This window comes from Saimiri boliviensis, chromosome 1, assembly GCF_048565385.1.
Source record: "Saimiri boliviensis isolate mSaiBol1 chromosome 1, mSaiBol1.pri, whole genome shotgun sequence".
NCBI classification, from domain to species: Eukaryota; Metazoa; Chordata; class Mammalia; order Primates; family Cebidae; genus Saimiri; species Saimiri boliviensis.
The window spans coordinates 220,619,082-220,645,220 of NC_133449.1; the positions used below are offsets into that span (position 1 = coordinate 220,619,082).

General features: G+C 37.1%; 1 protein-coding gene across 18 annotated transcripts in view; it reads left to right on the plus strand.

Moving 5' to 3' along the window:
- Positions 1-26,139, plus strand: part of MEF2C (myocyte enhancer factor 2C) — a 168,418-nt gene that overhangs the window by 76,258 nt on the left and 66,021 nt on the right. For all 18 annotated transcript variants that reach the window (XM_074383821.1, XM_074383827.1, XM_074383833.1 and 15 more), the window contains one exon: positions 6,018-6,221. In XM_074383821.1, the coding sequence (XP_074239922.1) occupies positions 6,018-6,221 (204 nt within the window). The remainder of the gene's footprint in view (positions 1-6,017; positions 6,222-26,139) is intronic.

Genomic DNA, 26,139 nt, shown 5'->3' on the forward strand with positions numbered 1-26,139 from the left:
TTACCTGTTGAGTTTGCTCAAGCACCCAGATTTACGTTGCATGCAGATCTAATAAGCCTGCCTTCCTATATCCCCTTCTAAACTAATGTTGCCTGGGATGGGAAAAGTACTGAACTCCATGGTACTTTACTAGAGACTTTCCATTAAACTTAACATCTGTCAATTAAGTCAGCCTAATTAATTATAGTTCATCAGCCATATTTAAAGCAGCGAAATTACTACCACCCAGTCTCAAATTGTGCCTGAGGATTTCATCACTTTTCCGAATGCTTATTCTTTGAAAATCGGAACTCATCAGAAAGTTCAGTACACTTTTGCTGAACAAACTCAGTCATCCTGAACCCATGGATCCTCCCCATTCTCTCTGTATCCTGTGATTGTAAAATTAAATTTTTATCTTCAGACTTTTTCATCTTGCATGAGTCATCCAGGCTAGGGATAAAATAGAAAAATCTTTTCTCTGACCTTTTTGAAGTATGTCTTTCTTGAAGTCTACAGCATATTTACATATATATCTCTCCAGACATCATTTACCTTCTTTATTATAAATTCCAAGATGGTATAATTACTTTATCTTAGGATTTATGTAACTAGTAAGGTAAACTTTGTAGTAAAATAAAGGTGTATGTGTCCAAAATCTCTTATTTTTGAGAGATTAAATTATTTAAAAGGCAAGTAAAAAAGTATCTACTCTAACATAAAATTACATTGAAACATTCAAACTTCAAAATGGAGTATTTCCATTCCACATTCCACTCATTCAGCAAAAGTTCATTGAATGGCCCCTGGTCAGAGTGTGTGAGAGGCTTGAGGGAGGATTTTGGGGAATTCAAATCTGGCAGAAGGGAAAACTCATCTGCAACCAACTTTGTAATAGTAGAGTAAGTCTGATAATAAAGATTTATAAAAAGTGCTGGAGGACTACAATGAGAAAGGAAGGAGTTTTATCTGAATGTGACAAGGAAAGCCTCAAAGACAGTTGTTGGCATTTAAACTAAGCCTTGCAGCATGATGGGAGCATGCCAGTGGCCAGGTGGAAAGGGAGAGATGGGAGTAATACCACAATCAGCTTTCACCAGGTACAAGATTAGAAACAACCAGTAAGGTAGATTTCAATTCATACTCATCTTAACTGAATTTACATCTACTACTATTTTTCTAGCTCAGTCTAGAGAAAAAGTTAGTTTGAAGACAGAAACTGAATTCATCCAACTCTAGATAAAAATACAAATTCAGATTATTAAACAGGACTGAAAATAAACTCTGTTGGCCAAGTCATGCATTTTGTTCCAAATAAAGAGCATTCCTTTTAAGTATTATGGAATTAAATGACTTTTTTCTCCAGCCACAAGGAAGTGATATGAACAAGGGAGATATTATTTTATGTAATGGAAGCCACAGTATCGAGCACAAATGTCTGACGTAGAGAATGTTCAATAAATATTGCTTAGCATAATGTTTGATATTCAGAGAGTGTTCCATTCTAATTTCTGTTTTTCTTCATAACTAATAGGTTCTAGAGCCATTATCAACATAAGATACATGACATCGTATGCTAGGATTTAAACTCAGGGCCACTATAAAACTTAACATATCATCATCACATTTGGGGCTATTTAAAGATCCAAAAAGATAAAGAAAAATATAAAATAAAAAACAGAGTACTTCTGCTTTCTATGCTATATCACATATTAAGCCTGTTTAATTTAATAACATGTTGACTGATGTAAACACTGGAAAAGAGTGATTCTTTGCCTAACTACTGTAATAGCCTCTTTTTGCCTCACCTAAGGTTCCGAACATGCTATTTAAAAGGAAATATGGACTTGTCCCCATTAGAAACTATTATCAAGTTAAGAAAAATGTAATCATCACAATGCATTATTTAAGTATAAAAGCTCAGAATTGAAATCTTTGTCATTGAGTGGCATATTTTAAATGAAGAGTAATATCCCAGATCTCTTTAGAAAACCTAATGCTTAAAAATAATTTTATCTAACTATGAACAATGAGAAAAAGCATTATAAAATACATTTTGAGTATGCTATGAAGAATATGAACACAATGCAGAATTAAATTTAGAGCAATTAAGAGTAGATTTTGAAGATATTTTCTTGCATGCTTTAATACAGTCATCATTTCAGTTTGCAGTTTTAAATTGCAGAAGAAGCTATCTTCACTGACTTCTTTGACGGGTATTATTAAATAAGTATGCATTATCTAGCAGTCTATTTGGTTACACAAAAATTAAGGAGTACTAAAAGTAAACACAAATAGTGGCTTTAATGATATATCTGTACTGAAACATACTTTGATCGTGAGTGTTGTAACGTGCAAAATTCTGAGGTCTGAGTACAACAGAAGCCGTACTGTGTTGAACATTCCACATACAGTTTGTGGTCATGAAGTCTGATTAAAAGTGGCTTTAGATATATGAAAGTAGTCTGGATTAGCGCCTTCTGTATTGAATGTGTTCTGTAGCCTATTTTACTAAATAAAATGCCAATATGCAGGTATAGTTTCATATCAAAATTGCATCTAAAAGAAATATTAAAAGACATTTAGTACAGCTCTATGTAATTAATGATTATGTTTCTTTATTCATTCCAAAAAGATAGTTTTCAGCCTATCCTTACTATCAATTATGACTCATCTGAATAAAACAGAATAAAAATTTCTAAAGTAATATGATAATCAGACATGAAAATAAAACACTAGCTGTATTTTATCATAAGTACTTTAGAAAGAGAATCAATAAAGATGAAATAGAAGATAAGACACTGACAATTACCACAAAGAAGTTTTATCCAAGTTGAAATGTTAATAACATAACTGCGTAAATATTGACTAGTTGATACGGGCTAGTAAGTACCTTATTTTCCAAAGGATGATCACTTCAGCTTTATCTTTCGATAGCTCAGCTTTATCTTTCTATTAATCATAATAACATCCTCAGCCATAATTGGTAGACTCTTCCAGTCACCAAGACAAGCATATTTTGCTAGTTCTTTTCCTGTTAATTAAGAAAGTTGTGGAAAGTCATATTTATTGAGTACCTACTCTAAGCATTATACTCGATATGGTACATACATTATTGGATACAATCTCACCACAGCCTAAGACTAGGTATAAATCTCTGTTTTACAGATGTGAAAAATCAAACTCAAAGAACTTTATTAAGTGAGGCCAGGCAGGGTGGCTCATGCCTGTAATTCCTAACACTTTGAAAGGCTTAAAGTGGGAGGATTGCTTGAGCTCAGAAGTTTGAGACCAGCCTGAGCAGCATAGGGAAACCTGATTTCTACTAAATTTTTTTTTAAAAACATAAAGATAAAGCCAGACAAGTTGGCGCATGCCTGTAGTTCCAGCTACTCAGGAGGCTGAGGCACGAGGATCATTTGAGCCTGGGAAGTGGATGCTGCAATAAGCTATAGCAGTACTACTACACTCCGGCCTGGGTGATGGGGAGACCTTGTCTCAAAAAGAAAGAGAAGGAGAAGGAATAAAGTGAATTTTGCAAGACTAGCAAATTCAGCATTCAGACCTAGGGTTCTTTGAATACAAACCCTGTGTTCTTTTCTTTCTACCATGCTACCTTCAATGTGATAAAATAATATAATTATTATTAAGGAATAGACGTGTTGTTAAAAAGTTTTGTGTATGAGTTGTTACAAAATTTTCATGGGAAAATGTACCATCTATATAACATACATCAACTTGCATGTTTCTGAAGACTTCATAGTAGTTTCCCCTATCAGGTTTTTATACCCCAGAGTTTTACCATCTGCCACACATCTCTACTGGTCTAGGCACTGGAGATACAGTAGTGAGCAAAATAAAGACGGCATATGCCCCTGTGGGACACGCCCTATTTCACAGGAAAATATACACATTTTTGTATATTTTGAATATTTTTGTGTTCATTTTGCATGTTTGAAAATATAAAATGTGATTAATAACATTTAGGAAAAATAAAAGATAATAAGTAAAACAATAATTAACAAAATGTGGAGGAATGAGGAGACTGGGAGGTCAGGCTTTCTGTCTGCTAGCGCACAGTCTCTGCCAACATAAATCTATTTATGCATGGGGGAGGATGGGGAGTGGGAGAAGGCGGGGGGTGTTCTCTCTGAGGTTTCCAGTTTGGATAACTGAGTTTACAGTGAGATAGGGATTCCGAAAGAGGCAACAGATTCTAGACTGGAGATAACGAGGTTGAGCTCTGGAGGGGTTGAGATTCCAGGATGTTCAGACAGGTAACTAGAGGACATACATTGGATGTCTGGAAAAAAAGAGAAATCTGAAGGGTAAGAATGTGCAATTAGGAATTACACGCAAATCCGTGGTAGACAAAATGAGCTGGCCTATACAAGGTGGGTTGGATTTGAAGGTAAGAAAAAAGTTTAAATGGTTCCTTCTGAAAACAATAGCTTATTAAGTAAATTAGCTTTTCCCAGAATATGTGCCTCAAAAACCTAGTTCTGAGGAGTGATAGGAAGTACTCCTCAAAATAAAAAAATAAAAAAATAAAAAAAAACATGCAAAGAAGCAATCTGTCAGCAATAGGTTTCAAAAGCAGGTTGAACAAAGTTTAAAAGGTTTATAGCCTTTAATATACCAATGTCCCTCATTTTCCAAACCGATTGGTCCATTGAACTTTTCTCTTAAGGAGTATTTTATAGGATCAGTACTCTACAGAATACCTGCTGGGGAACACCGGACCATATAAAGGTTTATAATTAAGAATGTACATGCCTTTTCAGTAGCCAGACCGGAGCGACAAGCTGTAGTTCAATTAAAAGAGGGCTGAAACTGGGAAGACTGAAATATATTTTTGCATTTGGTAGGATTGGCAGGTAGGAAGTTTTCAAAGTTAGGGAGAGGGAGCTGTTGTAGACAGCTCATCAGGAGAAAGACAGCAGGAAGAGTGAGGCTTTGCAGTTTGAGATCAATTGAGGAAGGAATGATTCCAGGCAGGAAGATCATCTAGGACAGGAAGCTGCTAGGCTGTCCAAAATTGAAGTGATAAGGCATGAGAGATAGAGTCGCCTGGGAAATAAGTGTGAACCTAAGAAATATTTTGAAGAAAGAAATTATGGATCTTGGTAATATATTAGATTAAACGGAAAAAAAAAAAAAGTGGCATTGACCATACAGTTTCTGGCCTGAGAGAAGAAAGATACGCAGGAAAATGAAACCAAAACCCTAAGAATATTATGGCTAAGGACTTCCCAATGCCCTGTTGGGTTTCTAGGGTGTTGAACAATGAGAACACATGGACACAGGGAGGGGAGCATCACACACTGAGATCTGTGTCGGGTAACAAGGGGAGGGACAGTGAGGGGTGGGGAGTTGGGGAGAGATAGCTTGGGGAGAAATGCCAGATATAGGTGATGGGGAGGAAGGCAGCAAACCACATTGCCATGTATGTACCTATGCAACAACTTGCATGTTCTTCACATGTACCCCAAAACCTAAAACGCAATAATATATATATTTAAAAACAAACAAACAAAAAAAGAATACAACATTGTCTGGGAGCACTGTCATGTCCCTTCAAGTGTTTTCAATTAAATGACATGAGACTAAACAATTTTAAGACTTTTTTGAACACAGATCTAAAATGCTAAGTTCATAATGTCATATCCACTCTTCGAATAGTCAAAAACAAGCTCCAAACTAATTAGTAATTGTGGAAGATGTTAACCATGCTGAACTTAAAAATTTTTTTTTAAATCTTAACTTGCTCAAAGAAACATGACCAGTTCCCCGGTCACCTTCATTAAAATTCCCTTCATTAAATCTTGCATTTACAGTTTTACATTCAGCAACAAGCTAGAAATCACACATTTTCAAATGATAAGCAGAACTTAATTTTAGATTTATTTGTTTTCTTTCTAAATGTGTTAGTGCCTAAGGGCTCTGGCAAGTACACACCATTGTTTTGTGAAGAAAGAGAAAACACCACACACGCATGAATACTTTTAAAAAAATCTCGGCCGCTTTCTGTTTTCCAGGTGACATTTACAAAGAGGAAATTTGGGTTGATGAAGAAGGCTTACGAGCTGAGCGTGCTGTGTGACTGTGAGATTGCGCTGATCATCTTCAACAGCACCAACAAGCTGTTCCAGTATGCCAGCACCGATATGGACAAAGTGCTTCTCAAGTACACGGAGTACAATGAGCCGCATGAGAGCCGGACAAACTCAGACATCGTGGAGGTGAGAGAGCATGCGCGGTGGGCCCCAGGCCTCCACAAGCCGCGGGGTGTTTAGACCTCCCCCTGCCACACACACACGTTCACAGTTCCACAGATAGACCCAGGATTATTATCTATCTCAACTCTTACTCCACTTTTTCCCTTCCCCTCAAAAGTTAGAGTGATATGATGATAGAGACCATGCAGGATCTGGTCCTTGCCAGAAATCGACTACCAGTGTCAGACGATTCGGCCCATCTTTTGCAAGTGATCGTCGTCCACAGCTTGTATCAAGACACCATGGTTGGAAACTCTGGCCAGGGAATAGCTCATCCACATTTTAGAGACTTCCTATCACTTCTTTTAGGTATATAATAGTTTACCGGCATCTTCAAAAAAAAAAAAAAAAAAAAAAGGGTATTAAAAAATGAACTCACCCCAACCATAGACTTTCAGTTTTTCCATTTATGTCTCTTCTTTCTAATTCATTACTCTGAATGCTTTCTTGCTGGAAGAGTAAAGGCAATTTTTCTCCTAGAAATGTTTTTTCCTAAAAATTATATCATTTTATATATCAAGGAAAACTGTTAATTTACACAGAATCAGAAATCAGATGAAAATGAATTTCTAAATGTTAGCTCAGTGTTTAATCAATGTCATATTTAAAAAATTGTCTTATTGTGCCAAAAATAAATTAGCATGATGTTGAAAGTCAAAAATGTTTTGGATGTGTTAGCATAAGTAACATACCATACAGTTTTGGCTGAAACTTTTTAAACGTTTTCAGCATCTATCCTTTTAAATACTTGTAGTACCCTTCATGAGCAATGACTAAGACTACGAAACCAAGAAAAAAAGAGGTATAATAAGAATGGTTCCTATCTGCCTGTTTTCTTCATCTATTTGTCTACCCTGGCTTGCCTATATTGTGCCTGCTTTCTCAGAGTGAAAAGAAAATAAGTGTTTCAAAAGTACGTACTCAAGAGTCCGTTTGCCAGAGTACACGTCATTCATGTCATTCCTTAGACCGGTTCCATATTGTGAGAAAATGCAGTGCTAATCCTGATCAAATTAATATGCCTCCCACATCCATCTCCCTTTTACCTGTTACAATTGTCTAAGACTAATTCTCATTTTTTTGTTGTTTTTATTTGAAAGTTTTTGAGAAGTATTGAGCTGATTATTTTATCTTATGTTTGCCTAACAAGGCCAAGGAAATAATTTCAGAGAAACAAAAGTGAATGGTAAATAGACCTAGTGTGATATGTGGTTAAAATACTATGCATCATTTTAGTTTATTATTGATAATTTGAATTGTGTGCTTGCCTTGATCTTGAAATTTAAGATCACTGATACAATTTACCTATGCATTTCAGACAGGTTTTTTATTCATATATACATGTAAGTGTGAAAGTACAAAAATATGAAGGCGAACAGAACTAGTTAGTTGTCAGATCTCGGTGGTGGTGCTTTTGTGTGTGTGTGTGTGTGTGTGTGTGCACGCGCGCGTGCCAATACATATATAAAATAAATTCAAAAAACAAAGCAACTGTTTACTCAAAACTCCATCTCATTACAAAAACTGTTATAACAAAAGTCAGGGTAACAAGAATTTGAGATGCAATTTATCATTAGATTAGAGCTGTTCTAGTCCTTAATGTCATGTGAAATGCAGTAGAACCATAATGAGCCAACTGAAAATATGTTGACTTCTAAAATTTGCTTTCTTAAAGGAATTTAAAACCTAGAAAATTCATCTTCTGGGGCTTTTTCTTGGGAATATACTATATGACTTGAAGGCAACTTAAAACTTCATATGTTGGCTGGGTGTGGTGGCTCATGCCTATAATGCCAACAGTTTGGGAGGCCTTGGTAGGTGGATTGCCTGAGCTCAGGAGTTTGAGACCGGCCTGTGTAACATGGCAAAACTCCATCTCTGCAAAAAATACAAAAATTAGCCAGGCGTGGTGGCATGCAGTTGTGGTCCCAGCTACTTGGGGGACTGAGGCGGGAAGATGGCTTGAGCCTAGGAAGTCAAGGCTGCAGTGAGCCTCGATTGTCCCTCTGCACTCCAGTCTGAGTGAGAGAGCGAGATCCTGTCTCTTTAATAACAAAAACAAAAAGAAAACCCACTTCGTATATTGTATGAAAACTTTACATTTTTTGACAGGTAGATATTTGAAAGTCGGACTTCTTTAAAAGCCACAAAAAGAACCCTGGGTTAAGACTCATTGGTTTTCTTTTGAATCCTTGTCTTGCACTTTCGTGCTGTGTGGTGAGTTGAGTACCTCTCTGGGCTGAAGTTTTCTCATCTCAAAAATGAAGGCATTGAATTTCACAGTGCTTTGCAAGATTATAATTTTTTAAAAAGTGGTACTTGTAAAACAAGAGTAAAGCACCGGCTCCATTTTCTTAACATCAGTGGTTAAATCTCTGAATCTCTCCAAAAGAAACTTCAAGTCTCCTGGGTCAAATCTAGAGGTTCAATGGCTCAGTTATTTGGATGAACGTAACGTGAAAGTCTAACACGTTGTGGGTCCATCCTATTCAACTCCCTGAATCACACATTCTTCACATATTTGGCTTTCCCACATTTTAGTAATAACAGAGATCATGGAAAAAGAAGTAAGGTAGGACCGCTAAGCTTGATAAAATTTACATCACCTTTGTATGGAGTATTTTTTCAAAGTGCTGATCACTGAAATTAGGATACTTGGTGGAGAAGGGGGCATCTGGATTGGAAGTTCCATTTATAAAAAGTTCCCCAAGTGATTCTTAGACACACTAAATTTGAAAACCTCTGCAGCACTAGTACATAAATTGTGTTGGAGGCCAAGGACCTATGATACGTCAGGGACTTGAATTCATTCTTAGAATGAATCTAACATGAAGTTGAAAGTTAAGATCATTTACTACTCCTGGGTAAAATTTTAAATCCTATTTATTTTAATTTAATGGAATACATTTAACTGAGTAAGTTTAATGAGGAGCATAATATATTTCACGAAGGGTCATTAGTTTTATATTTCCCATTTGGACCATTACCCCTCTCCCTTAACCTTCTAAAAACAGTTTACTCACAAGAAGAAAAGGTATGGGGAGAGAAAGAAATAATATAATCTCCAACATTTAAACTGAAATACAAATTTCTGGGCCATACCAGAGTACTGCTACTGGGTCATAGGAAATTGTGCGGTGCGTGGGTGTTGAACAAGATTCCTTCTTTTAGCTAAAAAGCTCTGCATAATTATCATGTCTTTGCTTGATAATTAGCACTACTGCAACAATGGCACAAAGACTCACAAAGGCTTAACAGACAGACTGAGATCTTTTTTTTATTATTATTATATTATAATGCAGCTTGAATGTCTGTTTAGATACAATATATAAATATGCCAGATTTAGTAAATGTGTTAAAATTTTAATCTATTGGTTAAAAAAACAAAAACAGTTATTGTATTAAAAGCACTTCCTTTGAAGAAAGTCCATTTTACTTAACTCTGTAACAAGTATACTGGGATATTTACCCAAAATGCTAGCCTCTGAGACTGTTGAAATTCAGCTGGGAATCTGGTAGCATTAAGGAACTGCCCCCTTCACTGCCTTCTTCTTCGCTAGCTGCACTCCTCGTTCTCTTAGCTGTCTAAGAGAGCAAACCCTACCAGTTTATGTAGGGCTCTCTTCCTGGAAGAAGATGTGGTTGTTGAGTAGTTCAGGATGATCTGAAGATGCAGATCCCACGGGACATGCTTACAGGCTATTGTTTCACTTAGCAATGATTTAGCAAGCTCCACTCCTGCTCAGCACTGTGAAAGAGACTCTGAAACAGCAGGAGACAGGCATTCTTGTTAAGGATGTAAAACATACATGCAAAACTCAGCTTGGAAACAATTGCACGGCAAATGAACAATAACCTCATTAATGCAGTATAAGTTGCTGAAATGAAAGCATAGGCTAAACAATTCAACAGAACTCATTCAGCCAGGTCAGGTGTTTTGCCAGAGCATTCCAGGTGATTCTTGGAGTGACAGGACTCTCCCAGACAGGTTACCTCCATATCCAGCACATGTTTCGTAACCACAAAACCCATATGGGAGTATCACTTACCACCCAGCCAGGAAGGAATATCTCATCACCTCAGTGAACTCAGTGATTCGAATGAGCTACTCATTCAGTCTGGGCCCACATTCCAGTGATTAAGTGTGGAAGGGGAATAAAACACAAGACCCTTTGCTGCTCTCTAGGAAATTCAGAGATGGATGGAACTCCTGCAGAAGAAACCTTTGATTCACAACTCTCTCAATGGAGGATGATTGACTTTTCTTTTTAGAGGCAAGAATGTGTGTGTGTGTGTGTGTGTGTGTGTGCGTGCGTGTGCATGCACGTGTGCGTGTGTGTTTGTGTGTATGAGAGAGACAGAAAGAGACAAAGAGGTGGGGAGAGACAGAGAAGATGAGAGATGAGAGAGAGAGAGGATATTTATGTGAAATTTTATTTATTTTAAATTATATTTGCTGTCACCTGAATCCTGACTTCTGTTTTGATTTAGAGACATTTTGCTGCAGCAAAATGTTTTCTGCACAGTAATAATTAAGGCCTAAATTGGGATGGGAATAACCTTAAAATAGTGTATAACTTGTATAGCTACACAATGCTGATGAAAGTTATCAACAAGCTAAGTGCCCTTACATAGTCTGGTGAAAATTACTGAGTACAATTTTTGTTGAAAAGCAAATGCAGCAAATAGCAGAACTAAACTTCCTTACAAGCTCAGTATCACAAAATTTGGAAATAGATGTAAATGTGAAAATATGTCTACTTTACTTGAGCATTCATTATATCTAATTAGCTTCTAATTTTATACTTATAAAAATATAGATGTAAAGCTGCTGTAGCCAGACTGCCTCTCTAAATTCCTCCTCTCTGGGCAGGACATTTCTGAAAGAAAGGCAGCAGCCCAGGCAGGGGCTTATAGATAAAACTTCCATCTCCCTGGGACAGAGCACCTGGGGGAAGGGGTAGCTATGGGCGCAGCTTCAGCAGACTTAAATGTTCCTGCCTGCTGGCTCTGAAGAGAGCAGCAGATCTTGCAGCACAGTGCTCAAGCCCTGCTAAGGGACAGACTGCCTCCTCAAGTGGGTCCCTGACTACCGTGCCTCCTGACTGGGAAACAATTCCCAACAGGGGTCAATAGACACCACATACAGGAGAGCTCCAGCTGGCAATTGGCAGGTGCCACTCTAGGGACCCAGCTTCCAGAGGAAAGAACAGGCAGCAGTCTTTACTATTCTGCAGCCTCTGCAGAGGGAGGAACCTAGAGCAGAGGGGCCTGACTGTTAGAAGGAAGACTAACAAACAGAAATCAGTAGCATCAACATCAGCAAAAAGAGTGTCCACACAAAAACCCCATGTGAAGGTCACCAACATCAAAGACCAAAGATAGATAAATCCATGAAGATGAGGAAAAAACAGCACAAAAAGGCTGAAAATTCCAAAAAACTAGAATACCTCTTCTCCTCCAAAGGATCACAACTCCTCATCAGCAAGGGAACAAAACTGGATAGAGAATGAGTTTGACAAATCAACAGAAGTAGGCTTCAGAAGGTGGGTAATAAACTCCACTGAGCTAAAGGAGCATGTTCTAACTCAGGACAAGGAAGCTAAGACCTTGAAAAAAGGTTAGAGAAATTGCTAACTAGAATGACCAGTTTAGAGAAGAATATAAATGACCTGATGGAGCTGAAAAACACAGCACAAGAAGTTTGTGAAGCATACACAAGTGTCAATAGCTGAATCGATCAAGCAGAAGAAAGGATATCAGAGATTGAAGATCAATTTACTGAAGTAAAGCGTGAAGACAAGATTAAAGAAAAAGGAATGAAAAGGAATGAACAAAGCCTCCAAGAAATATGGGACTATGTGAAAAGAGCAAACCTATGTTTGATTGGTGTTCCTGATTTGAAACACCAAATCAGAAAACACTCTTCAGGATATTATCCAGGAGAATGTCCCAACCTAGCAAGAGAGGCCCAACATTCAAATTCAGGAAATACAGAGAACACCACAAAGATACTCCTCAAGAAGAGCAAGTACAAGACACATAATTGTCAGATTCATCAAGGTTGAAATGTAGGAAAAAATGTCAAGGGCAGCCAGAGAGAAAGGTCAAGTTACCTACAAAGGGAAGCCCATCAGACTAACAGCAGATCTCTCTGCAGAAAACCTACAGCCCCAAAGAGAGTGGGGGCCAATATTTAACATTATTAAAGAAAAGAATTTTCAACCCAGAATTTCATATCCAGCCAAACTAATCATAAGTGAAGGAGAAATAAAATCCTTTACAGACAAGCAAATACCGAGAGATTTTGTCACCACCAGGCCTGCCTTACAAGATCTTCTGAAGGAAGCACTAAATATGGAAAGGAAAAACTGGTACCAGCCACTGCAAAAACATACCAAATTGTAAAGACCATCACACTATGAAGAAACTGCATCAATGAACAGGCAAAATAACCAGCTAGCATCATAATGACAGGAGAAAATTCACACATAACAATATTAACCTTAAATGTAAATGGGCTAAATGCCCCAATTGAAAGACACAGACTGGTAAATCGGATAAAGAGTCAAGAGTTAGACTCCCATACAATAATAGTAGCAGACCTTAACACCCCGTTGTCAATGTTAGACAGATCAACGAGACAGAAAATTAGCAAGGATATTCAGGAGTTGAACTCAGGACCAGGTGGACTTAATGGACATCTACAGAACTCTCCACCCCAAATCCACAGAATAAACATTCTTCTCAGCACCACATCACACTTACTCTAAAATTGACCACATAAATGCATATGCACCCAATAGAGGAGAAGCTGGCTGCATGAAGAAAGTTCTTAGAGACCTACAAAGAGACTTAGATGCCCATACAATAATAGCAGGAGAATTTAACACCCCATTGCCAATGTTAGACAGATCAACAAGACAGAAAATTAGTAAGGATACTCAGGAGTTGAACTCAGCTCTGTAGACCTAATAGATCTACAGAACTCTCTACCCAAAATCCACAAAATATACATTCTTCTTAACACCACATCACACTTACTCTAAAATTGACCACATAATTTGAAATAAAACACTCCTCAGCAAATGCAAAAGAACTGATATCATAACAAACAGTGTCTCAGACCCACAATGCAATCAAATTAGAACAGAATTAAGAAACTCACTCAAAATGGCAAAACTACAGGGAAACTGAACAACCTACTCCTGAATGACTACTGGGTAAATAATGAAATGAAGGCAGAAATAAATATGTTCTTTGAAACCAATGAGAATAAAGACACAACATACCAGAATCTCTGGAACACAGCTAACGCAGTGTTTACAGAGAAATTTATAGCACTAAATGCCCACAGGAGAACAGGAAAGATCTAAAATCGACACCCTAACATTACAATGAAAAAACCTAGCAAAGCAAGAACAAACAAATTCAAAAGCTAGCAGAAGACAAGAAATAACTAAGATCAGAGTAGAACTGAGGGAGATAGAGACACCAAAAAAAAAACCCTTCAAAAAATCAATGAATCCAGGAGCTGTTTTTTTTTGAAAATATCTACAAAATAGACCACTAAACAGATTAATAAAGAAGAAAAACTAGAAGAATCAAATAGACACAATAAAAAATGATAAAGAAGATATCACCACTGATTCCACAGAAATAAAAACTACCATCAGAGAATACTACAAACAGCTCTGTGCGAATAAACTAGAAAATCTACAGGAAGTGTATAAATTCCTGGACACATATACCCTCCCAAGACTAAACCAGGAAGAAGTCGAATCCCTGAATAGACCAATGACAAGTTCTAAAATTGAGACAGTAATTAATAGCCTACCAACCCAAAAAAGCCCAGGACCAGATGGATTCACAGCTGTATTCTATCAGAGTTGTACAGAGGAGCTGGTACCATTCCTTCTAAAACTATTCCAAACAAAGAAAAAGAGGGACTCCTCCCTAACTCATTTTATGAGGCCAACATCATCCTGATACCAAAACCTGGCACAGACACAGCAAAAAAAGGAAAATTTCAGGCCAATATCCCTGATGAACACCAATGCAGGAATCCTCAATAAAATAATGGCAAACCAAATCCAGCAGCACATCAAAAAGCTTATCCATCACAATCAAGTCGGCTTCATCCCTGGGATGCAAGCCTGGTTCAACATACACAAATCAATAATTGTAATCCATCTCATAAACGGAACCAGTGACAAAAAACACATAATATCTCAAGAGATGCAGAAAAGGCCTTTGATAAAATTCAACACCCCTTTATGCTAAAAACTCTCAATAAACTAGGTATTGATGGAATGTATCTCAAAATAATAAGAGGTATTTATGACAAAGCCACAGCCAATGAAATACTGAATGGGTAAAATCTGGAAGCATTTCCTTTGAAAGCCAGCACAAGACAAGGATGCCCTCTTTCACCACTCCTATTCAGGATAGTATTGGAAGTTCTAGCCAGGGCAATCAGGCAATAAAAAGGAATAAAGGGTATTCAAATAAGAAGAGGGAAAATCAAATTGTCTTTGTTTGTAGATGACCATGAGTGCATATTTGGAAAACCCCATCATCTCAGCCCAAAATCTCCTTAAGCTGATAAGCAACTTCAGCAAAGTCTCAGGATACAAAATCAATGTGCAAAAATCTCAAGCATTCCTATATACCAAGTACAGACAAACAGCCAAATCATTAGTGAACTCCCATTCACAATTGCTACAAAGAGAGTAAAATACCTAGGAATATAACTTACAAGGGATTTGAAGGACGTCTTCAAGGAGAACTACAAACCACTGCTCAAGTAAATAAGAGAAGACCCAAAGAAATGGAAAAACATTCTATGCTCATGGATCAGAAGGATCAATATCGTGAAAATGGCCATATTGCCCAAAGAAATTTATAGATTCAATGCTATTCCCATCAAGTTACCATTGACTTTCCTCACAGAATTAGAAAAAAAACTACTTTACATTTAATATATAACCAAAAAAAAACTCGTATAACCAAGACAATCCTTACCAATCCTTACCCTATTAGAGTTGGCTATTATGTAAATAATGAATATACCGAGACAGAATTAAGGGAAAATCCGCCAGTAAAACCAGACTTTTCTAAGCTTCAAAGGAATATTTTGGCATCTAATCCCAGGGTCACAAGATTCCACATTAATTGGGAAGATAACACAGAAAAACTGGAAGATGCAGAGAGTAGTAATCCAAATCTACAGTCACTTATTTCAACAGATGCATTACCTTCAGCATCAAAGGGATGGTCCACATCAGAAAACTCACTAAATGTCATGTTAGAATCCCACATGGACTGTGACCACCTACCATCCCTTTAGTACAAATTAAGCTATTTGTACTAAAAAAAAACCCAGGACCGAGCCCACCCCCGCCTGGCCCGCAGCCCCTCCTGCCCCTCCGGCCAGGCCCAGCCAGGCCCTTGCTCCCTCCCAGGTGGTGGCCAACACCTCTGCTCCTCACTCGGGGCATGGGGTGGGCTTGTCCTGGGTTTGTTTGAGACAGTCTTTTTTTTATTTTGTATTGTTATTTTTATTATTTTTATTTAAACCTGATGACTTGCACAGCCTTTTCCCACTGGGAAGAGTGGGCCTGCTGCCTTCCCTCCTGGGGGGGTGGGGACGGGACAGACCCCAGCAGGGGCCAGGACCACACTCTGCCCAGCGTGGGCTGGACCTGCCTTCGGGCTCCAGGGGCTGGCCTGCCTTCGGGGAGGTCGCTTCCACCACTCACCGCCCCAGCCCTGCACTCCGTGACCTCTGAGAACCCAGCCAGCCCCTCATTAGCCCCCCAAAAAAATTAATAAATTTTCAATGTTTTAATATGAGCTCAGAGTCACCCCAAATTTGTCTGTATACAATTTACTCAATAATGTAGTTACATTATTCCACACTTTTATACAAATTTGTTGTTCAATAAAAACAAATTCTCTTTACTGTACCACAGTTGTTATTAATGGATCCAATCCCAATTATGCATTAAATTGTGCCAATTGAATAATCTTAAAAACTTTGTTAAATTAAGTAAATTTGTCCACCATTTTCTAGAACCTTAACTACAAATTTATCAGAGAAATACGGTATTGCTTTTCAAAAACTAGTTGTTCTTAAATTTAAACCATTCCATAGTATTTAAAAAAAAAAACAAAAAAACTCTCAAAATAACGCATCAAAACATAGAAATCATTTGATTTCTGTTGGAAAACCAGGTAAACATGGTATAACTGTATTTTTGTCTATGAAAACATTCAGAAAATTCTACTTTTCACAAAAGAAAAGTATCAAAAAAAAAAAACAAAGCTGAAGGCATCACACTACCTGGCTTCAAACTATACTTTAAGGCTACGATAATCAAAACAGTGTGGTTCTGGTACCAAAACAGATATATAGACCAATAGAACAGAATAGAGGCCTCAGAAATAACACCACACATCTACAACCATCTGATCTTTGACAAACCTGACAAAAACAAGCAATGTGGAAAGGATTCCCTGTTTAATAAATGGTGTTTGGAAAACTGGCTAGCCATATGCAGAAAACTGAAGCTGGACCCCTTTTTTACACCATACACAAAAATTAACTCAAGATGGATTAAAGATTTAAATGTAAGACCTAAAACCATAAAAATCCTGGAAGAAAACCTAGGCAATACCATTCAGGACATAGGCCTGGGCAAAGACTTCATGACTAAAACACCAAAAGCAATGGCAACAAAAGCCAGAATTGACAAATATGATCTAATTAAACTAAAGAGTTTCTGCACAGCAAAAAGAACTATCATAAGAGTGAACAGGCAATCTACAGAATGGGAGAAAATGTTTGCAATCTACTCATCTGATAGAAGGCAAATATCCAGAATCTACAAAGAATTTAAACAAATTTACCAGAGAAACAAACAAACAAACAATCTCATCAAAAGTGGGCAAAGGATATGAACAGACAGTTCTCAAAAGAAGACATTCATGCAGCCAATAAACATATGAAAAAAAAGCTTATCATCACTGGTCATTAGAGAAATGCAAATCAAAACCACAGTGATACACCATCTCACACTGGTTAGAATGGCTATCATTAAAAACTCAGGACAGCCGGGCGCGGTGGCTCAAGCCTGTAATCCCAGCACTTTGGGAGGCTGAGGCGGGTGGATCACGAGGTCGAGAGATCGAGACCATCCTGGTCAACATGGTGAAACCCCATCTCTACCAAAGATACAAAAAATTAGCTGGGCATGGTGGCGTGTGCCTGTAATCCCAGCCACTCAGGAGGCTGAGGCAGGAGAATTGCCTGAACCCAGGAGGCGGAGGTTGCGGTGAGCCAAGATCGCGCCATTGCACTCCAGCCTGGGTAACAAGAGTGAAACTCCGCCTCAAAAAAAAAAAAAAAAAAAAAAAAACTCAGGAAAGAACAGATGCTGAAAAGGTTGTAGAGAAATGGGAACACTTTTACACTGTTGTTGGGAATATAAATTAGTACAACTACTGTGAAAGACAGTGTGGGGATTCCTCAAGGATCTAGAACCAGAAATGCCACTTGACCCCAGCAATCCATTAGTTGGTATATACCCAAAGGATTATAAAACATTTTACTATGAAGTCATAGGCACACATATATTTATTGCAGCACTATTCTAATAGCAGACTTGTAACCAACTCAAATGCCCATCAATGATAAACTGGGTTAAGAAAATGTGGCATATATATACCATGGAATACTATGCAGCCATAAAAAAGGATGAGTTCATGTCCTTTGCAGGGACATGGATGAAGCTGGAAACCATCATTCTAACACAGAAACAGAAAACCAAACACCGCATGTTCTCATTCATAAGTGGGAGTCGAACAATGAGAACACATGGACACAGCAAGGGAATCATCACACACTGGGGCCTGTCGGGGGGTCGAGGTGAAGGGGAGAGATAGCATTAGGAGAAATACCTAGTGTAGATGACGAGTTGATGTGTGCAGCAAACCACCATGGCATGTATACACCTGTGTAACAAACCTGCACATTCTGTATATGCATCCCAGAACTTAAAGTATAATAAATATATATACAGTTGTATAAAATTATTTTTATGTGTGCTATACAGATACATATTATACAAGGATACTTTCTTAAAAGAAAAAATCACATTTACTTATCTGATCACTTGCAGATTTTCCTTCTTTTAGCCATTAATTGAATTAAAATTTGTTGAAATCCTGTTCTGTATTATATGCTATGAAATGCCTGGAGATACAGATATAACTAAGGCTCCCCAAGGACTCTCCATCCTTAAGTTGGCTCACAAGGCCATGCATGATCTGATCCCTGTATTTTTCTTACTCTTCAGCCTTGCTTTTTGTAATTTCCCTGCCATCAACCTGCCCCTACCACCCTGAACATAGGTACTCAAGTCACACTGGACATACATTCTTCAGTCTCTCCAAGCTCTGTCTTGTCTTCAGATTCCTTACTGAAACTCTGGTTGGCGGTTAGTTATCCTTCACTCAAGTTAGGTCCCAATTTATATTTTTGGAAAGTCATCCTTGAAGCCCCTGTAACTTGTGTTAGGTGGTTTCCCTATATTACAGTTACAATGTGTTCTAATTTTCCCATCAGAACACTGTTGACGTTGTTAACCAATTGCCTGTCCCACCCTAGATTTCAAACTCCCAAAGGGCAAGGAACTGTACACATTTTGCTCACCATCATATTCCCAGTGCTTAACATGAGGTCTAGAGAATATTAACTCCTCAGAATATATTTATAGAATAAACAAATAGGAAACAGACATATAACCAAGTGATTATCATATGGTGTAACATTGTGCATTTAAAGTATGAAAAAATGTTTTCATAGCTCCAATGAAACAATTCACTAAAATTTGATAAAATTTATGAAAGCATGATTTAAAAACACTCTTGTAATCTTGGTCCATACTCTCCGATACAGTAGCTAATAGCCACATGTGACAATTTACATTTAAATGAATTAAAATTAAATGAAATGTCAAATTCAGTTCCTTAGTTGCATTAGCCATATTTCAAGCATTCAACAGCCACATGTGGCTAGTGGCTACTGAATTAAACAAGGAAGATACAGAACAGAATGCACTGATCATCACAGACAGTTCTATGAGACAGCACTGGTCTAGATTGTAATATGAAGAGGGAGATATTTAAACAAATTGTGTTTCCAAATTTATACCAAAATTAATTCTTCAAAATAAAATTTGAGGAGTCACTTCAGAAGTGAGTAACTGTGTACCCTGTGATTTTGGAATCCAGAGCATAAATGTTCTCTTTGAGAGACTCTGATCTGGAACTAAACACTTACCATAAAACTAAAAGCACACTTTCCCCCTAACCTATAACCACAGAGTCAATCAGTAAACTTACGATCTGCGAGTTGTCCAGACTGACAGGGAGCATTAACTGTGTGAGCTAGGTGATGTATACTGCTTTTTTTTTTTTTTTTTTGACTTGAAGTTTGTGAATGGAAAGATGAGAGTTCTGTCATTACTATTTTTAATTTACTTGAAGCAACATTGGACCAGTATTTACCATTATAATTAGTAAATTAATTACTCCAGAAAAATTTTTCATTATGAAAAAATTTAGAGAAATAATATTCTTGAGATACATTACAAATCCTTCTTAGGTTTACTATAAAACATAATTATACAGATCTTACTGCTAGTGACTCAGTAAGCCTGCCCTGCCCTCTGTTAAGGCAAGTATATAATTGCTTTTCAGTATATATAGTACTGAAAAATTAACAAAATATTAGTATTTTCCATCAAGATTTAAACTTTCCATGTTGAGGCATCCAAGAGAAAAGGAGAAAAAGATTTTGTTTTTAAAATAGTTTTTCATTTTCCTGAATTTTAGTGTAATTTTGTTTATATATTTTTAAAAGACTTATTAGTACTTGTAAATAACATTTTTATTTGTTCCCCAAAGTCATAAAGAAGAAATGAGTCTAAACTTGTTTAATATATTCATCTCTCATAACTGCATCACAATGATTTTTATAGATCAAATTCGTAGTCATTTCTTTAAAAAAAAAAACCTACTCTTGCTTAATTTGCATGTTTTGTAAACATGAAGAGCTGCTTCACATTTCATTTATTAAGAAAATAATCATTGTTGAACAAATAATAATGTGAGACAATAAAACTGAACTTCTCTAGTCTTTGTTATTGCACAGCTCTAATAGTTTGCAAGCATTCGTATGAACACAGTCAGCAGGTAATTATTTAATAATAGTAGAAGCAGAAAAGACAGGGCCCAAAATACAGACTTTTATAAGTAATATAATTTATTTATCAGTATTAATCATTACTATTTTATCACCATTGTTATTTTATGTGAACCTTCTTGAACTAGAGCAAACCAAAGATCTCATGTAATCTCTCTCCCCCTGACTCCCACCATACCTGGAAATAAAAGGAGAAAAATATGTAGTTTGGATAATGACTGTCAATTTTTAATGATTTTATGAATTTCATGTCATATGGTACTTGGTGGTAAGCAGCGTATTTGAACCAAATGTTCCATTCTAGCCATTGATATCATCATCCAAGTAAAAGTTACATTGGCTTTAAAAGGGATCAAATAAGAATCAAAGTATAGAACATTCTTACTTCCTCAGGATGTCACTGAATATATAGTCATGAAATATTCAAAAGTAAAGTATTAGGAATAATTCTGAGCCTTGCCTAGAAGCAAAATTCTAAGATGATGGCTCTTTTCATTAAGGAGGGTTTATTATTTTAATTTCTTCACTCCATTGTTGGTTTGGGGGTTTTTTTGTTTTGTTTAATTACAAATATCTCTCCTTTCCTTAAGGACATGATGATGTTTTGTTCATGTCTGTACCTCCAGCTGCCAGCTCAATGTCTAGACTATTGAGGACATTCAAAATATATCAACTTACTGGTGATCATTAGCATAAACAAAATTTTTAAATACATCGTTTTTTCTTTGGCGAGGTCTGATGTGTTCTAATAATAAAAGTGAGAATCTTTCAAGTCAGCCAGAAGGAATAAATACTGTCTTGCATAAAAATATATATGAATAATTAAATTACAAGGCACAGGAAACCAAGTAGAGGTATTGCTTGTGTTGCTGGTGGAAAGTAAAGGACTTCCAGACCAAGGTACAGTATTTTGATCCCTGAGAAGAGAGGAGAAATATGTTGGTGCTTTGGCCAGTATTGGGCAAGATAGATCAACAGGTCTCAAATGAAATGCCTGTGGCCCTGTCTGAATCCCCAGGGTATCTTGCTAAAACGCTGATTCTAATTCCGTGCTTATGGGGCAGGACCCAGGAGACTGTATTTCTGACCAGGTGATGCTGATGCTGCTGGTGGAGTAGCGAGGATCTAGATTTCCCTTTCCAAGCATGATTTCCTTCCGCCTGGAATTTGAAAGTATGTCTGTAGACTCTTTCCTCTTCGTAATTTTATGGAAGGTTGGAATCATACTATAAAACAGGTTCTTACAGCTGAAATTCTGTGAAACAAATTCCTGAAAGGAAGTGCCTTAAGTATTTCTGGAAGTGTGATATATTCATAAAAGGCCCGTCACCACCGAGTGAGGTGTGGGACTCTGGCACATTTCACTTTTTAGTAGGTGCCCATCACTTGGTACTGGCTGCCTGGAACACACAGTTAAGGAATATGCTGAGTCCAAGTCCAGACATTCAGTAAGTGTAATGCAATTGGTTAGGGGTGTGTGCCGTGGGTGCTGAGCGGTAGTGGTAGCCATACCTTTTTCATTATTCTGTTGGTCAAAATAATCAATAGGACATTCTAGGAAAAGATTTAATCAAACTCAGTCATTAAAATGACTGTAACTAGGTAAATGCTGTATATGTGTACAACAGATTAAGTAAATATATTGTATTATTGGAAATATATCCCATTTTATAGCTATTTGGCATATTATCCAGTTATGTCTCAATGACATTTAGTGTATTCTGTGCTACTCTGTAATTTAACCACCTGGAAGAAGTTATGAATAAGAAAAAAAATTATCTGTCAATTATTTCTAAAGGTCATAGAGTTAATGACTAGCTGGGAGGTTAATTCGATTCTGAAAACCTCTTCATATCAATTAAATCTCTTATCTTTATGTTTTAGTAAATAAACTCAGTAACTATTTAGAGCTACTGTTCTAGGGTAAGAAATGTTGTAAATAGTAAAACTATACAATGGGTGTTTGGGTTTTTTCCTCACATTAAAAAAAAAATTATAGCAGGTGTGGTGGCTCACACCTTTAATCACAGCACTTTGGGAGGCTGAGACAGGAGGATTACTTGAGCCTAGGAGTTCAAGACCAGGCTGGGCAACTTACAGAGACCCCAAATCTACAAAAATAAAAATACTAAATTAGCTGGGTGTGGTGGTGCATACCTGTACAGTCAGCTACACAGGAGACTGAGGTTGGAGAATCACCTGAGCATGAGAGGTTAAGGCTGCAGTGAACCATGATCATCCACTGTACCCCAGCCTAAGCAATAGAGCAAGACCCTGTCTCAACAAACAAAAAATTATAAAAAAGTAGATACAATAATTAAAAGTAGTAAATTATTTTAATAATGGTGATTTATTTTTTTAATTTCTGAATTAGATACTTTATTTTCCAAAAAATAAAGGCACACATATTACTTTTTAATCATATACAAGTCTCATCACTATGACTTCAAGGAGGAAATCATTTCATGGAAAAACAAACCAAAGTTACCCTATGAATGAGCTACCTACTACTAATCTAAAGCCAACTTCACTCTCAGTTATTTCAATAGGACATAAGTTTACGACTGATTCTGTGTTTAGTTCCAAAGACCCAACCCCTTTCAAAGTTGCTGTACACATTTGCAAATAAATGGTATATTTAGCATTTATACTATAACAGTTATAAACTCATTTCTGTCATGTGTATTTTCTTTGGATAATATAACCAGACTTCAAATCAAAAGGTACAGATCTGCATTAATCTGTAAAATCGCCACTAGCCACATGTGGCTATACAAATATAAATATAATTTAAATTACATAAAATTAAAAGTTCAGTTTTTCAGTCTCACTGTTCATGTTTCAAGTGCTCAATTGCAAGATGTGACTAGTGGCTCCCAAATGTAATTGTCCATTATCAAAGAAACCCTCTATTGGACAGTAAATAATGAAACTGGTGAAGCTAGTGCTCTTGTTCACTCAAAAACTGGCACGGGCTGGGAGCAGTGGCTCATGCCTGTAATCCCAGCACTTTGGGAGGCCAAGGCAGGCAGATCACTTGAAGTGAGGAGTTCAAGATCAGCCTGGCCAACATGGTGAAGCCCCCGTGCCTACTAAAAATACAAAAAAAAAAAAAAATTAGCCAGGGATGTTGGTACATGCCTCTAATCCCAGCTACTCAGGAGGATGAGGCAGGAGAATTGCTTGAGCCTGGGAAGTAGAAGCTGCAATGAGTTGAGATCGTGCCACTGCACTCCAGCTTGGGCGACAGAGTGATTCAGTCTCAAAATCAAATCAAATCAAATAAATAAATAAACTGCATGATGGTTAATAGATACACCCTAATAAAGGGCATGTAAACTGGAGAGGTTGCACGTGGCTTCTTCACCTTTCATTCTTGCAGCAGGCATTTACGTCATGCCCACTGTGTGTCAAGACTTCAGCCAGGGCAGAAAAACCCAACCAGGAAAGTTGAATCACTCAGTCAGCATTTACTCTAAGGAGTAGAATATTTGTTAAAGTCTATGCGATTTTGTGGAGAAAGACGAGAAAATGGAGGGATCACTGAGGCTGGAATTGCCCTGAGGAAGAAGAGACAATGGAAAAGGGACAGGAAAAATGAGTAGTAAGGAGGTAGGAATAAGCTATGTCCCTTGTGAACTTCTCCAAGGGGGAACAAAAGATCATGCATGCACACGGTTTCTTCTGATTTTTCTTAATTAGGTATGTGCAGAATTTTATCTTCATCCAGTCTTCACGATTGGTTTTCCTTAACCGTGTTTGTTCTGAATTAATTTCATGTGGGGGAAAAAGAAAGGTACATAGTGCTTTTCCTAAAGAATATTATTGAAGCATTGTTACAAGAGTTCATCTTTTAAGTTTTACTTGGAGGATATAGGACTTTAAAACCTATATCACAAATTTGAAGGAAAGATGGAGATTAAAACTCCAGTTCCAGTTATAGCAACATCACACACTCTCATTCTCTAACCGAGGACGAGTTATGTAACCTTGCTGGGCTTTGGGTTTTTCCCGAGTTAATGTTCTCTACCCTGAGCTCCTCACAGTGCTGTCATGAGGATTGCAGGTTGTAATAGATGTCAGAGTCCATTGTAAACTGTGAAGTTTAGAAAGGTTAAATTTTTAAAGTCAAGAGAAAAAGTTCAGAGAATAAAAAAATGCTAACCAAAAGAGCGAGAAGACACAAATCCTTAATTCACTATTGTAGTTTATTCTAATAAGTATATTATTTATAAATAAATATTGTATTATTATATAAATATCTGTAATATTTTACAACAATTAAGATCTAACAAAGATCAATAAATTGATTTTATTTTCTTTTCCACAAGTATTTATAAAGTGTATGTGCAAAGCACTGTGCTCACGGCCCTCCAGGACCAGTAGCAGTCCATGGTGGATACACAGTGTGTGTTTTCTCATTCAGTAGATATTGATGGACATGAAGATTATCTGCCAAGCATTGTGCTAGTCACTGATGATGCATCTGTGATTATGATACTCAATGAGCTGAACTGTAATAAGAGATAGACAAAGTACAGTGGGCTAACAGAGGATAGGGAAAGCAATTAACAACTGTGAGCACCTAAAAACATCTTACTGTAGATTTTAGGTGAAGGCATGGCCTTGAATAAGTCTAATTATTTGCTATGCTAAGCCAATCTGAGAACCATTTTTTCCCATTTAAACTAAAAGTGAGTAATAAATGTAAGGCTGTATAAACATTAAGTGCATATGTATACACACATATATGTAGCATGTATACGTAGCAGCCTTTATTTTTTGTTTTCTATTGGCACTGAATTTTTTAATGTATCATTTTTCTATAAACAGATGGTTATAATTTCTAGAGAAATTCCATAGAACACAAAAGTTAGAAAAACGCAGTGAAATTTAATTGCCTTTAAGCTTAATAAAAGGTTCCACCTTAAAGTTGCATCCCACATCCTTAGTTTAACTTTACAGATGAGATTGTTTCTCCCCCTTTCTAAATTCTAAAACATGATACATCTGGCTGAGAGGCTGGAAAATTGTTACATGCCTGTGCAACATTCTTACAACCTAATAGTTCTTCAACTTTTCTCGCAGTTTAATCATTGGAGAATGTTCTTTGTTTTTGTAGTCACTGTTTCACATAGTAACAGCTTGTTGTATTTTGGTCTGTTTGCCAGAGGGTAGGTTTATTTTTAAAACCCTGAACTCTGAATTTTTCTTTATTTTTCCAAGATTGAAAGCAGCTGAAATGCCTGGAGTTACAGGTTGAAGGCTGCTTCACAATATGTGGAGGAAGCTTCTTTCCCTCCCCCCTTTGTGTGTGTGTGTTTTTTTAATTTTTCCCTAACAAATGTCTTCTAACTGGTAGTTGTCTAAAAATAGAAAGCTGCTTAACTAAAAATAGCCTGGCTCTCAGTCGTGCCAAGGAAAATGGAGAGGAATAGGCGTGGAATAGAAGGCTGAGTAATCCAGTTCTATTCATTCAGAGAAACCTTTGAGAATGCGGGCGATGATAAAGTGCCCTCGAAAAACCACAGGCCCGACTCTCTCTTCAGACTTCTAGGTGCCAATAAACATTTTAGCCCCAGGATACTTTTTTTTTCTCATAGGTTGTAAACA